At 39.8% G+C, this 12590-nt stretch overlaps 1 protein-coding gene across 3 annotated transcripts in view; it reads right to left on the bottom strand.

Moving 5' to 3' along the window:
- macrod2 (mono-ADP ribosylhydrolase 2) overlaps positions 1–12590 on the bottom strand; it is a 763167-nt gene that overhangs the window by 223787 nt on the left and 526790 nt on the right. For all 3 annotated transcript variants that reach the window (XM_080448593.1, XM_080448595.1, XM_080448594.1), the window contains exon 6: positions 1887–2008. In XM_080448593.1, the coding sequence (XP_080304719.1) occupies positions 1887–2008 (122 nt within the window). The remainder of the gene's footprint in view (positions 1–1886; positions 2009–12590) is intronic.

Below are 12590 nucleotides of genomic sequence, written 5' to 3'. Positions count from 1 at the left end.
TGGAGGTCCAAAGATCTGCCTGTGTTTTTCTCAACTTTCCTAAGCAGCCCCAGGCCATAGCCCAGAGCCCCGCCGTTCCTCATATATAGACCTCCAACAATCCCAGTCACTGCATGGCACTCCACCGCTGCGCAATAATTCACACAAACCAAGTAAATTATGCTATTATACAAATTATAACCGGATTAAATGTTACAATATCAGCTCATCAGTGTCAACTGTTTGGTGGACAGCGGTGTAATGAATAGGACCCCAGAGACCAGCAGGTGGAGGCTTTACTTCTGGTGCCAATGCTACTTCAGAGAAGACATTTATTCAAAGTACTTCAGCCGTTTGGCTTCGCGGGGTGTTTAATTGCCACCCCAGAGGTGTCTGTCACACTCACAAAGAACTCATAAGCCCAACAGAAAATTGTCACAATTATCTATCGTGAGGACTGGCATTAATCTATCTTTCCACAAACCCGTTGGCAAGTACTTTCCATTGATTGCCCTAGCTCTGTGATGAAGCTGCAGGGCTATCGGATGGTTGATGGGGGAATTTGATTTGTGGCTCTTTATGTTGTTTACCCTCTGTCTGTGGGTGTAGGACAGATCCACAAGTCAAGTGGACCAGACTGGAACGTACAGACAGACAGCTAGGCTAGAGGGCTGGGACAGAGAGTGAGACTGATCTATACTGCGTGTTTGTGGGACATTGTTTTATAACAAAGTCCTGGGTTTCCATAGGATGTAACAAACACAGTACGCTATGAAGCTGAACATAATTACTCTGAGATTGTACCTCAGTTATACGGTACTGTACGTTCCGCACACGCGCACACACACACACACGCACGCACACACACACACACACACATACACGCGCACACGCATACACACACACACACACTTTAATTGAGTTCTTTTTTTTGGTGCCAATGAATTAATCTACTCGGGGACAAATACCGTGTCATAAATCAATGTCACATGCCTTCAAAGAATTCAACAGAGGTCATAATTTTACCCCCAAAGTGGTTTACTAAATGATGACATGGCAAAAAACCAAGCCATTATATCAGGGGCTTTAATAAGGAGGGGTGGGTACAAAGAACTGACATTCATTTCATCATGAGCTAAATTAGTCGGCTTTCATTGGACTAAACATCAAATATTATCTTGTTCATTATTCTCACGACTTTTGTCGGGTAAAAAAAGAAAGAAGCCTTGAGGCTTTTCAGAACGGTATCTTAAATGAAAGACATTACGTTCTTTTATTCTTGTACCTTTTGAATTCTTTTTTTTCTCCATATATTTTCAAACACGGCTTACCTACAGAAAGAATTGTACTGGACCAAAAAAATTTAGCCTTATCCTTTTCCTTTTCTCTTTTTCAACAGTACACAGAACAGTGGGTAGAGAGACAGGTCTGACTCAGTGTAATCTCTCAAGAACAGATTCAGAGTTGCGCTACGTTCAGAACGTGTGCGTGTTATAGCTTACAAGTGGGCATGCCTTCAGATCAGGAAGCAGGCCGCGCTTTACATCTGTGCACTCGCTTCCCACTGGAAACAAACCGAAACTCATTTCAACAATAGCATCCTCGGAGCCGACAAAACCACGGAAAGTTAGTAACATTTTAACTTGCTCTTTCATCATAGAAACAAGTGTTAGTGTTCCGTGGAGAAATATTGTTAGTGGGAATGAAAACATAGGCGCACCACCGGAAGTGGAGGGCTGAGGGCATGTCCAAACCCCAGTTTCCAGTCAGCATAGGTCTAGTTAATCACCCCCCCAGAGTCAAATCAAAGGTAAAAAAAAACAGCAGAGGGCGCTGTTTTCCTTTTTTTTGACGATGGGTTCCCAGATTGGACTCAGTGCAAGAATAAGGCATAGTATGGTACTCACCACAGTCCTCAAGTCGTGCTCCTTCACTAGCTTGAGGGAATTCTGGTAGCAGGAAGTGAGGTCGTTGGTCTCGGTGGGTCCCACGTGACCTCTGGCCACCGGCCCCACAGTATGGATCACATCTATTTTAAAAGATAGAGAGAGACAACAAAGACATTGTATTTACAATGCATATCACTAACCAGGTACAGCGTAGCCCCGTGCGGTGGTGGAAAAAGTACTCACATATTTTACTTAAGTAAAAGTATCAATACTGCAATGTGGAAATAATGAAGTAAAAGTCCGGAATTCAAAATGTACTTGAGTAAAAGTACAAAAGTATTGGTATCAAAATGTACTTAAGTAACTGAAGTAGAAAGTACTCATTATGCAGAATGTCCCATTTCACAAGTTCTCAAATGCATAAAATGGAAAAAGAACATTGTGAGCTTGTAGATCGGCTATTTTCAAATGGCCAAAATGTACTGTATATAGGGCTGAAGTGGTTAATGTATGTTTTGTAATAATAATCTAAATCTACAAAGTAACTAGTAACTTAAGTTTTCAAATAATTGTAGTGGAGTAAAAGTACAATATTTGCCTCTGAGATGTAGTGGAGTAGAAGATTGGAACTACTGAAAATTGGAACTACTCCATTAAAGTAAAAGTAGCCTACCTCAAAATTGTACTTAGGTACATTACTTAAGTAAATTGACTTAGTTACTTTCCACCACTGGTCGAGTGCATAGAGTAGTCGCCGGTTCGACCCTCGGCTTGCCCAGACAGACATGTGGAAGTGTCCCAGTGCGAGACACTGAAGCCCTAACACCTCCCCCCATACGCTCATCTGAGCCATCTGAGCAGCAATTTGCTGGGTGAAGCTAGCAATTTCACCATTCCCGGGGACCAGAAAATACCCTCCCTTTACCTTAACGGACATCTTTCAGTTTAATGCAAATGTGCTACGGATAGTTAGAGCGGTAAAGAATCAAGAACAATTTGATTTGCCAGGTACAGCATTGTTCTATGTTGACAGAATGCTTACTCTGTGTGTGTGTGTGCGTGTGCGTGTGCGTGTGCGCGTGCGTGCGTGCGTGCGTGCGTGCATAGAGAGTAAGGATAATAAATAATGAATACATAGAAACTATTGTTCTTGTTCTATTATGTACCCAGATGCTTAATAGTATACAGTATACACATTCCATATATATCGTAGCATGTCCTCCAAACTTTGCATCCACAGCGATGTACCTGCCACAGTACAGAGTACGCTGGCTTTTAGGCGCTATATCATCATCAAAAACAAATAAGATGAATGGTGTTTTCACAACGAGACAATGGGGAAGGCATGAACAAACCCGCCGCCTAAAATGAATGCCTTCGTTCACTTAATGAAACAGCAGCCCGGACAGAAAATCAATTACAAGACTCTTTCGTGCCATCTCTTCAAACATTCATACTGTATCTCCCCCAGCACTCTCTCTCTCCTTCCCTGAGCATAGTAATGTGTTTGCCTGTCAATCACTCCTCTCTTTCTCTCTCTCTCTCTCTCCCTGTCCGGCCCGGACACTCTAAGGAATGCAGCTCTTTAATTGAATCATTGGGAGCGATGAAAGAAAGTCTAAGTGGTGATTTGACAGAGACATAATCTTTTACATTCTGTCGTCTCCCCCCCGCCCCCCAGTGAGGCTAGACAGAAACTACAGGTCTAGTACAATGTAAAATCCTCAGAGTTGATTGAACTCAGAGAGTGTACACATTTTCCACTCCCTCTGAGTTAAATTAACTGAAAGGTTGACCATGTATACAAGCAATGCAAGATCCATCATCCATGGAGCATGTCTATTTCACTGTGCATTCCACTAGAGAGAGAGAGAGAGAGAGAGAGAGAGAGAGAGAGAGAGATACTGGAAAATGGTTCACTGTACACCGCAAATTCACATAACTGAGAATGATCATGTGATTATTAAGTTGATATGTCAAGATATCACATAAGGTAAAAAACGCTGGCATGGGGATAAAAAAATATGTTTTAAATGCTACTGCTGCTACGCTCTACGAAACAGCCTTGAACAGAAGCACAGAGTGAGAGAAGAGAAGTGAACAATATTATAGCAGAATAGTGGTTATTCAGTTTTGACATAAGCGGTTACTCAATTAGTCATGAGCGTGCAGCGCAGTTCTGTTTCTTTATTGTCACACCTCGTAGTTCCAGGGTTAGCATTTTCACTAGAGTTACTCTGTGTAAATATCGACTGTAGCTGACATGATACTTTCCTGTTAACCACTTTTGTTTTGCTGTACGGTGAATAGGATCCAGCTTGAAGATCGGCTATTTTCGCTATATATTATTTGTATTTATTTTTGTAATTTTCTTTTAAAAATAAGCAATTTTCAACCTATATTAATTTAAATGGTCCTCACTAATGCCCATTATATAAATGGTACCATTTCTGTCTACTCAGTTGTTTTCTATTTCAGCATGCTAACGTTCCAGGAAGAGAAAGGCTGTGCTTAGCTTGGAACCCCCATCGATGATGTCATTGGCAGGCAGGTTTCTGAACAGTCCGTAGCCCACCAATGAGACACAGTGTGAGGAGATGGAAACTGTGCCATCGTATAATAAGCATTAGTGAGGACCAAGGCAATTACAGTATATGAAGGCAAGGTTGAAAATCGGTGAAAAAATCCTTTAAGGTCAGGATCCACTATAACGCCACTGTCATTTTTGCTATGGATGCAACGGCAATCAATTAACGGTTTTCAGGTTCATTAAAAAAAAACGGAGCATTTCAGAACACATAGTATTAATTTCATTGATTCACTAGCTTCGACTGGGTAAAAGATTGCATAAATCATACTTTATAGCCCATTAAATATTGATCACCTGTGACTCATTCATTTGAAAGTTCACACATCAAGTACCCATTTGCGTGCACTGAAATATTAAACCATGTTTAAGAATGAATATTGAACATTCTGGGCCAGTTTAGATGTGAAGAAGCAAGATACAGAAGTCACTAAAACAGTCAGTAGCCCTATTGCAGTTTGTCTTTCTTCTTGCTGTTAATATAATACACTTATCCTTACACTGTCATGAATCTAGGCAGTTATTTCTGACCGTAAATCATTCATAGTGTAATTTAGCCCAGGGTTGTATGTATAGATAGTGTACATAATAGGTCAGGATGATGATCAAATGTGCAGGGGAACAGCATCAGTTTAACAAATGACTTTGGCGGCTGTCGCTTCGGGGTTGATGTTCTGTATGTGCCTAGTTCCCTCTGAAGAAACAAAAAGGGTTTTTCATTGAATATCCAGGAAAGCTGAGGTTGGACGGTAATGAGACTGGAGCTGTCTGAAGAATTGTCTTTTTCCCCGTAATAGCAGGCTGGAAATTGCATAGCACAATGTGGTTATAATGGGGGCACGTGGTGAGTTGTTTTTCGTGCATAATTCATGAAGTTCCCTCACTACAAGAGCGGCAACATGCCAATTAGAGTAGCGGGCAAGCGCCAAAAAAACAGACCACTGGTGAATTCATGAAAATTTAAGCAGTTCTTATATCGCCAGTACCCATGTCTCCACTCATATCCTCAACACGTCAAATAAATATTTATACAGAAATGTTTTTGAAAGGTGAAAGACATGTTTAACTAAGAAAGCATATTAGTTGAAGGATAGTTAGTAACTGAGTTTCAAAACCATTTGGAAGCAGCTTGGTTTGCCTCTGTAAACTACTTGTATGGAAAAGACGTCCATATACCCTTGGGCATAAGGATCAAAGAAAAACGTAAACACTTAAACCCTAGAATCCCTATTCTGGGGCAAACATTTGGCGAATATAACCAATCCACAAGCTCACAACGCATCGCAATGCAATGTGAAGAGGTTTGGTGTAGCGGGAAAAGGGAGGGGGCCCAGTATAGACCCCTGAGGGACCACAGTCAACGAAGAACATAGTGTTACGTAAAGTGCTTAAGCAAACTGTTCTATGGGAAAAAGAACGGAATTACACATCCCTCAAAAATGATGCCTATTTTCACTGAAGTAGCAAAGGTCACGCGAGCCAATCTGTAAGAAAATTGTACCGTAGGATTTTTTATTAAATCATCCGTTTCCAAAGATGTGTGAGGAATCAGTGATTGAAAAGCACGATTTGGTATGGGCACAAGGGTGCAACTACGGCATTATCAATGCATTGCATTTAGTACGGGCAATTTAACCTTGAACATACTCTTGGCATATACTGTAGGAGGTGTTGGCTGCTTAAGAATACATATGAATACTTCAAGCATTGTGCCAATGTGCTGCTCGACTGAAGAGAAGGTTATTTATGGCTTACCCGCGTTGTTCAATGCATATATTATAGATACATGCAACAACTGTATACAATAAACCAAACAAAGGTCAGCATGTCGGTGTGTGCGCACTGAGCAGAGTTGTAGAAAATAAACTATTTATTTATTTTTTATCATTCATTCATCATTTTTTGTTTTCTTATCTTTTGGCAGGCATATTCACTGCATCAGTCTGCCTTACATAAGAGTAAAATCCTCAGTGTTAATTTATCCCATTGCAATTCTGAAAGTGTACAAATGTATGGACGATTGGTGCTGTTAGAATAATGATTTTTCACCCTAGGTGGGGTTGGCGAAATTAAGGGCCTACTCTGTGTGGAGTTTGCATGTTCTCCCCGTGTCTCCTAGGGTAGTTAATACCCTCACAAAAACATGTAGTAATCCTGGTCACTAGACTGCCTCCCCCTGGTCAGCCGGGGGGCCTGATGGAGGGGAAGGGAACTGGTTGGAATAACGTGTTCCTTCCACGCGCTACGTCCAACCGGGGAAACTCCCCCCTGTCAGGTGACAAGAAGGTCAGTTGGCTCTCATGCATTGAAGGAGGCATGAGCTCGGCCCTGACCTCCCATGGCTGGTGGGGGGAGTGTAGTGCCCAGGATCACTTAGCAAATTGGCACCGGGTGAAAAAAGGTTACAAAATCGAGGGATAAAAATTATTAAAAAAAATAATAATGCTTTTTGGTTACCTGTGTCTGTGATGCCTTTGCAAGTTTTTCTTTGATGTGTCTGATGCTGTTGAATGTGTGATGCAATTTTAGTTTTAGTTTGTTTTTGTTTTGTGTATGTCCGTATAATGTGATTACAGAATGTATGAAATTGGAAATACTGTAAAAGTCAAGTGCAAAAAACGAAAGTGTACAAATGTATCCAAATGAACCCGTAAGCCAGGGTCCATTTGGTCACACTTATTTTGAGTTAAATGAACGGTTAGGATTTGACTGTGTGGACACATTATTCCTGTGCAGCGTTCATACTGCGGGTACATACATCTCTATCATGACTGGGGAATACAACATACTGATAGATTACCTGAAGTTCAAGACAAGTATCAATAGAAATGTGCTTGTGAAATACATTACATTAAAGCTGTGGTTTTGAGAATGGTGAAAGGCCTAATAACAGTGATGGAAGAAGTACTCTGATATTTTACTTAAGTAAAAGTAGCAATACCATAATATAAAAATACTCCGTTACAAGTAAAAGGCCTGTGTTCAAAATGTTACTTGAGTGAAAGTACAAAAGTACTGGCATCAAAATATACTTAAAGTACCAAAAGTACAAAGATGTTTGAAAATAGCAGATCTACAAGCTCACAACTTTGTGAGCTTGTAGATTGGCTATTTTCAAATGGCCTAGGAATAAAATAGGGCTGAAGTGGCTAATGCAGGTTTTATAATACAAGTAAGACGCGCGAACGCTGGAGGCGAACGCAGATTCGCCTCGATCTCCAGGCTTTTATTGCTTAGTTTTGCTAAAAAATAAAAGCCTAGCCCAGCGGGTCGGTGTACTCGGAGGTGGAAAGACTGGTGATGCGAGGTTACTCGGTATGAGGAAGTGTTTCATTTCGCAACCAACCAGAGTGCAGTGGGCGTCGCTCGTAATGTTGTGTTAACGGGGCGGGGGTTGACGGACAGATCGGTGAAGCAATGGGATCAGGCGCATCTCTCGCCGGCGAGCCAATGAGAGAATGAGAGCGTGAACACAGACGGAAAGAGACCATAAATATGGGACACACACACACACACCGCAAGCACGATGATATAGTAAGCTCCACTTGGTCGGAGGCGCGGCTTCGCCGCGCCTCCTCCCGCGTTCGCAATAATAATTTATGTCTGCAAAGTAACTAAAGTTTTCAAATAATTGTAGTGGAGTAAAAGTACAATATTTGCCTCTGAGATGTAGTGGAGTAGAAGTAAAAGTACTGAAAATTGGAAATACTCCAGTAAAGTAAAAATACCTCAAAATTGTACTTAAGTACAGTACTTGAGTAAATGTACTTAGTTGCTTTACACCACTGCCTGGTAACAATACATATATAACTGAAATTATTATCACTTTCTAATTATTATTAGAAACTGTAAACCATGTCGTTTTTACATACAGTAACTGTTTAGACAATTCTTTTGCGAATTGACTACATTTACATAGTGCCTTTCTACAAAGTGCGTTACAATGTATTTCACATTCATCCAAGCACACACGGTCACTGACGGTAGAGAGAAAACCATGCAAGGCACCAACCTGCTCATCGTGAGCAGTTAAGGGTTAAGGGTGAAGTGGGCCACTGCCGGCCCAAATGATACAGTACAGGAAATAAGCTACTGAATGGTCAATGATAGGCTAATAGCAAATAATCTCTAAACTGATTTGTGAATAAGTAATGCATGGGGGTACTGAGGGCAAAGCGATAATGGTCATGGAGACTTCTCTCTCCGTGGCTTTCACTTTTCACACTTAACCTCCCCACTGGATACAGCACATGGGACCCTTCCCTTTTCAATCCCACCAATGGCTGATGAGCTCCCCCTTCCCCAGTCACATTCTTGCCCAAATATTTCCATTTAAGTTTTTCCACTGTGGTTCCTTGCCTGAGGCTGCGAGGCTCATGACTTCCATTCAAACGGTATTTCCCCGTCCCATAAGCTTGCAGATGGGTGGAAGGAGTAGTCCTGTACAGTGAAATCCAGGGGGGGGGGGTAATTTAAAAGTTTTGAAATTCTTTTTAAATATTTTAAAGTGTACGAATGGACCCACTCTCAGAGTTAAAATAATTGTGCTGTGTACCTTTCAAGTTAATGTTTTTCTACCAAGTAAAAAAAAAGAGAAAAAAATGAAAGAAAATCTGCATCAATTCATCATAAACATATTGATGTGTTTTGTTGTGGCACTGTTCAAGGACAAAAACAATTACAATGGAGATCAATATTCTCTCATCTAATTTCACAAAATCCTGAGTGAAATGTGGACATTTCATTTTAATGAAACTTTCTTTCATCATGTCATTTAAAGCTTTTAAAATTCCATACTGTACACCAGAGGTTTTCAAAGTCCGAGATGGTAGGCCTCCCTTGAGCCACGGGTTAGACAACCCCCCTCCCCCCTTTTCAAATTGCGTTAATTATCTTTAACGACAATTTACCAATATCTGAAGAGAGACCTAAATGTGTTTATGTGGGCAACATGCCAAAGGAATGCTACATGAAAAAGTGTTATAAGTAAAGCTCATGCAGGAAGTTACAAATATTAATTATCATACTGACAGAGCCACTTTAAGGTTAGCATTTTCAATGCTCATTTTGAGACCAGTAAATGCTTGAAATGCCTATCTGTGTGAGAGAGAGAGAGAGAGAGAGAGAGAGAGGTATAAGAAAACTTATACTGGCTCTCGGTATCGCTGGCAGTGGCTTGACACTTTTCTGAAAAACTATGGCAGTTAAAGAGTTAATCACAACGTACTGTAACAATGCCCTAAAGCCTATGCTGCTGCATTGTCTACACTCTAAACGACTTACAATTTACTAAATGTACATGTTGTGTTGAACATTAATAAAACTATCTATGCAGGCAGTGTTGCCGAGTCTGCTTAGTGGCAAAATACAAGAAAAAATCTAATTGAGAAAGAGAGTGGATTAAAGGAACGGATACAAAAATAGAAAAACAGGGGAAAATTCAAAGACGCTTCAGGTATTGGAAGTGTGAAATACAGGGCACATCATGCAGATCTGATTCACAGATAAACATAAAGCAAACAGCAGTGTTCTTGTCAGTGAGGCTGACAGTGACTGACATTGGATAGACAGTCTCAAAGCCAGTGAGACAACACGGGTTAGTGAGCTGAAGGTAGTAGCCTATAGCCTGTCACACATCCATTAGATCTGCTGACCATCTCTTGCAAACTAATTGGATCTACTTGTGATAAATAAGTCAAAATACACAGAACCAAATGAGTTAATAAACCGTAAATGCATGTCCAACAAACTTGAAAGTCGACATGAATGCATTTTATTGTATTGTCGCATGGCGACGCGTTGTGAGCTTGTAGATCGGCTATTTTCAAATATCCTAGGTATAAAATAGGGCTGAAGTGGTTAATATATGTTTTATAATATAATACTTTATATCTGCAAAGTAACTAGTGACTAAAGTTTTCAAATAATTGTAGTGGAGTAAAAGTGCAATATTTGCCTCTGAGATGTAGTGGAGTAGAAGTAAAATGACTGAAAATTTAAAATACTCCAGTAAAGTAAAATAAATACCTCAAAATTGTACTTAAGTACAGTACTTGAGTAAATGTGCATAGTTACTTAACACCACTGTCCACAGACAACTTCAACTTAATCTGTTCATCCTTCATCTGTCCCTTTCACCTCATCAAACGTCCCCATTAAAGTGTGGAACAAGATGCATCGTGATAACAACGTCCACTGCTTCTTTCTTAGGGGTCGGTAAGATCTGAATTCTACGATTATCTATGCACAATGCACATCGCACCAAAACAGCTGTGATGTCAGGTTTTAGTGGAAGGTAGAATAGTGTAAGAGCATTTTCCTTTCACTGTCATTACTCATTAGCATAGAAGTACTAGCAGCAGCCACGTTGTCCTTCAGGAACATGTTGAACAAATGCATTATATAAAATATTTATCAACGCTTGTACAATCTATTCATTCCCTACAAGTGAGTGTGACAGTCGGCTTGCTGTTTATGCTGCCGTCTGTGGTATCTGAGCATAGTGTTTTTGCAGAAAATATCCTTTATTTTGTTTTATGATGCGTTTCTATGGGCTGACTTTACCAATTCACAGATCAGTGTTCAAACATGTGACCTTATAGCATCCGCATGCTGTCGATGCAAAATCACTTCACCGTTGGATACGAGGCTTAATTTGTCGTTATGGGTTTCAACTCGTGTAGGCCACTGTATGCGAACACAACACATTTCCATGTAGTTTTAGTGCCAGTGTCTTCATTTAAAAAAAATGCAGTTCTCCTGGCTATTCTTCAAAGGAAACACTCAAACAAATCAACATGTTGCTAGCTACATCCTTTGCAAGAACACACAGTGGTGGAAAAAGTACTCCGATTTTTTACTTAAGTAAAAGTATCAATACTGCAATGTAGAAATACTACAAGTAAAAGTCTGGAATTCAAAATTTACTTGAGTAAAAGTACAAATATATTGGTATGAAAATGTACTTAAAGTACCAAAAGTACTAAAATGTTTGAAAATAGCAGATCTACAAGCTCACAACGCGTCATGATGCGACACGTTGTGAGCTTGTAGATCGGCTAATTTCAAATAGCCTAGGTATAAAATTGGGCTAAAGTGGTTAATGTATGTTTTATAATGTAATAATTTATATCTGCAAAGTAACTAGAAACTAAAGTTTTAAAGTCATTGTAGTGGAGTAAAAGTACAATATTTGCCTCTGAGATGTAGTGGAGTAGAAGTAAAAGTATAGACAATTGGAAATACTCCAGTAAAATTGTACGTAAGTACAGTACTTGACTAAATGTACTTAGTTACTTTACATCACTGAGACCACATTGGTCTGTTTTGTTAATTATTTTCGTCTGCTGCATTTAGTTAATTGCTGAAGTCAAGCTGAAAATGATGAGAGTGAAAGGTGAAGATGTCCAGATATAAACAGAAGAGAAAGGCGAAAGGATTGACTGGTGGACCGTGCGTCTTAACAACACTGTTCAGGCAGAAAATGCATGACTACAACGAGAAGAGGTAAAGTAAATCCTTTCATGTTGTAAGATTCTATCATGCATGCATATGATATCCAATATAATAAAGTGCTATTGCAGTGTATAGCAATTTACTGGCAATAAAGCGAACAAAATAATGCATAATAGTCTCATGACGGATAATTTGCTGCCAATAATGTCAGACTGACTTTTAAAACTTTGCTTTTAAACAGACAATTAACAAGTCAACGTTAAATGTATGGTAAACATTACCCTGCAGTGAAAGTAGCACAATAGCTGGAGCTAATGAACAGATAAGTAGGCACTGATTATTTCTAGCTGATTTCATACATCACTGAGGTTACAGAGTAACCATAAAAATTGCATTAACATACATTAGGCTACATTCACCTTCTTCCATCCAATGATTTTTAATGACCAGCCTCACTTATTACAAAGTCCTTTAAAGAGCTCTCACTCAGTGACTATTAGCAGGGAAATGGGCTAGGTTAAAATGAGTGCTAACATAATTGCTCTAAATTTATTGGATCATAAATTAAGCTTTACAAGAGTTAGTTCCTCAGTCATCACAAATAGACTAAGGTCAACAATTTGGTTTGATGTGTTGATGTGCTTTTTCATGCTGTGTGAAAACTGATCCGTCCAGCCCGC

This window comes from Gymnoscopelus braueri, assembly GCF_963280865.1.
Source record: "Gymnoscopelus braueri genome assembly, chromosome: 14".
NCBI lineage: Eukaryota > Metazoa > Chordata > Actinopteri > Myctophiformes > Myctophidae > Gymnoscopelus > Gymnoscopelus braueri.
This window is presented reverse-complemented; position numbering and strand designations above follow the sequence as displayed.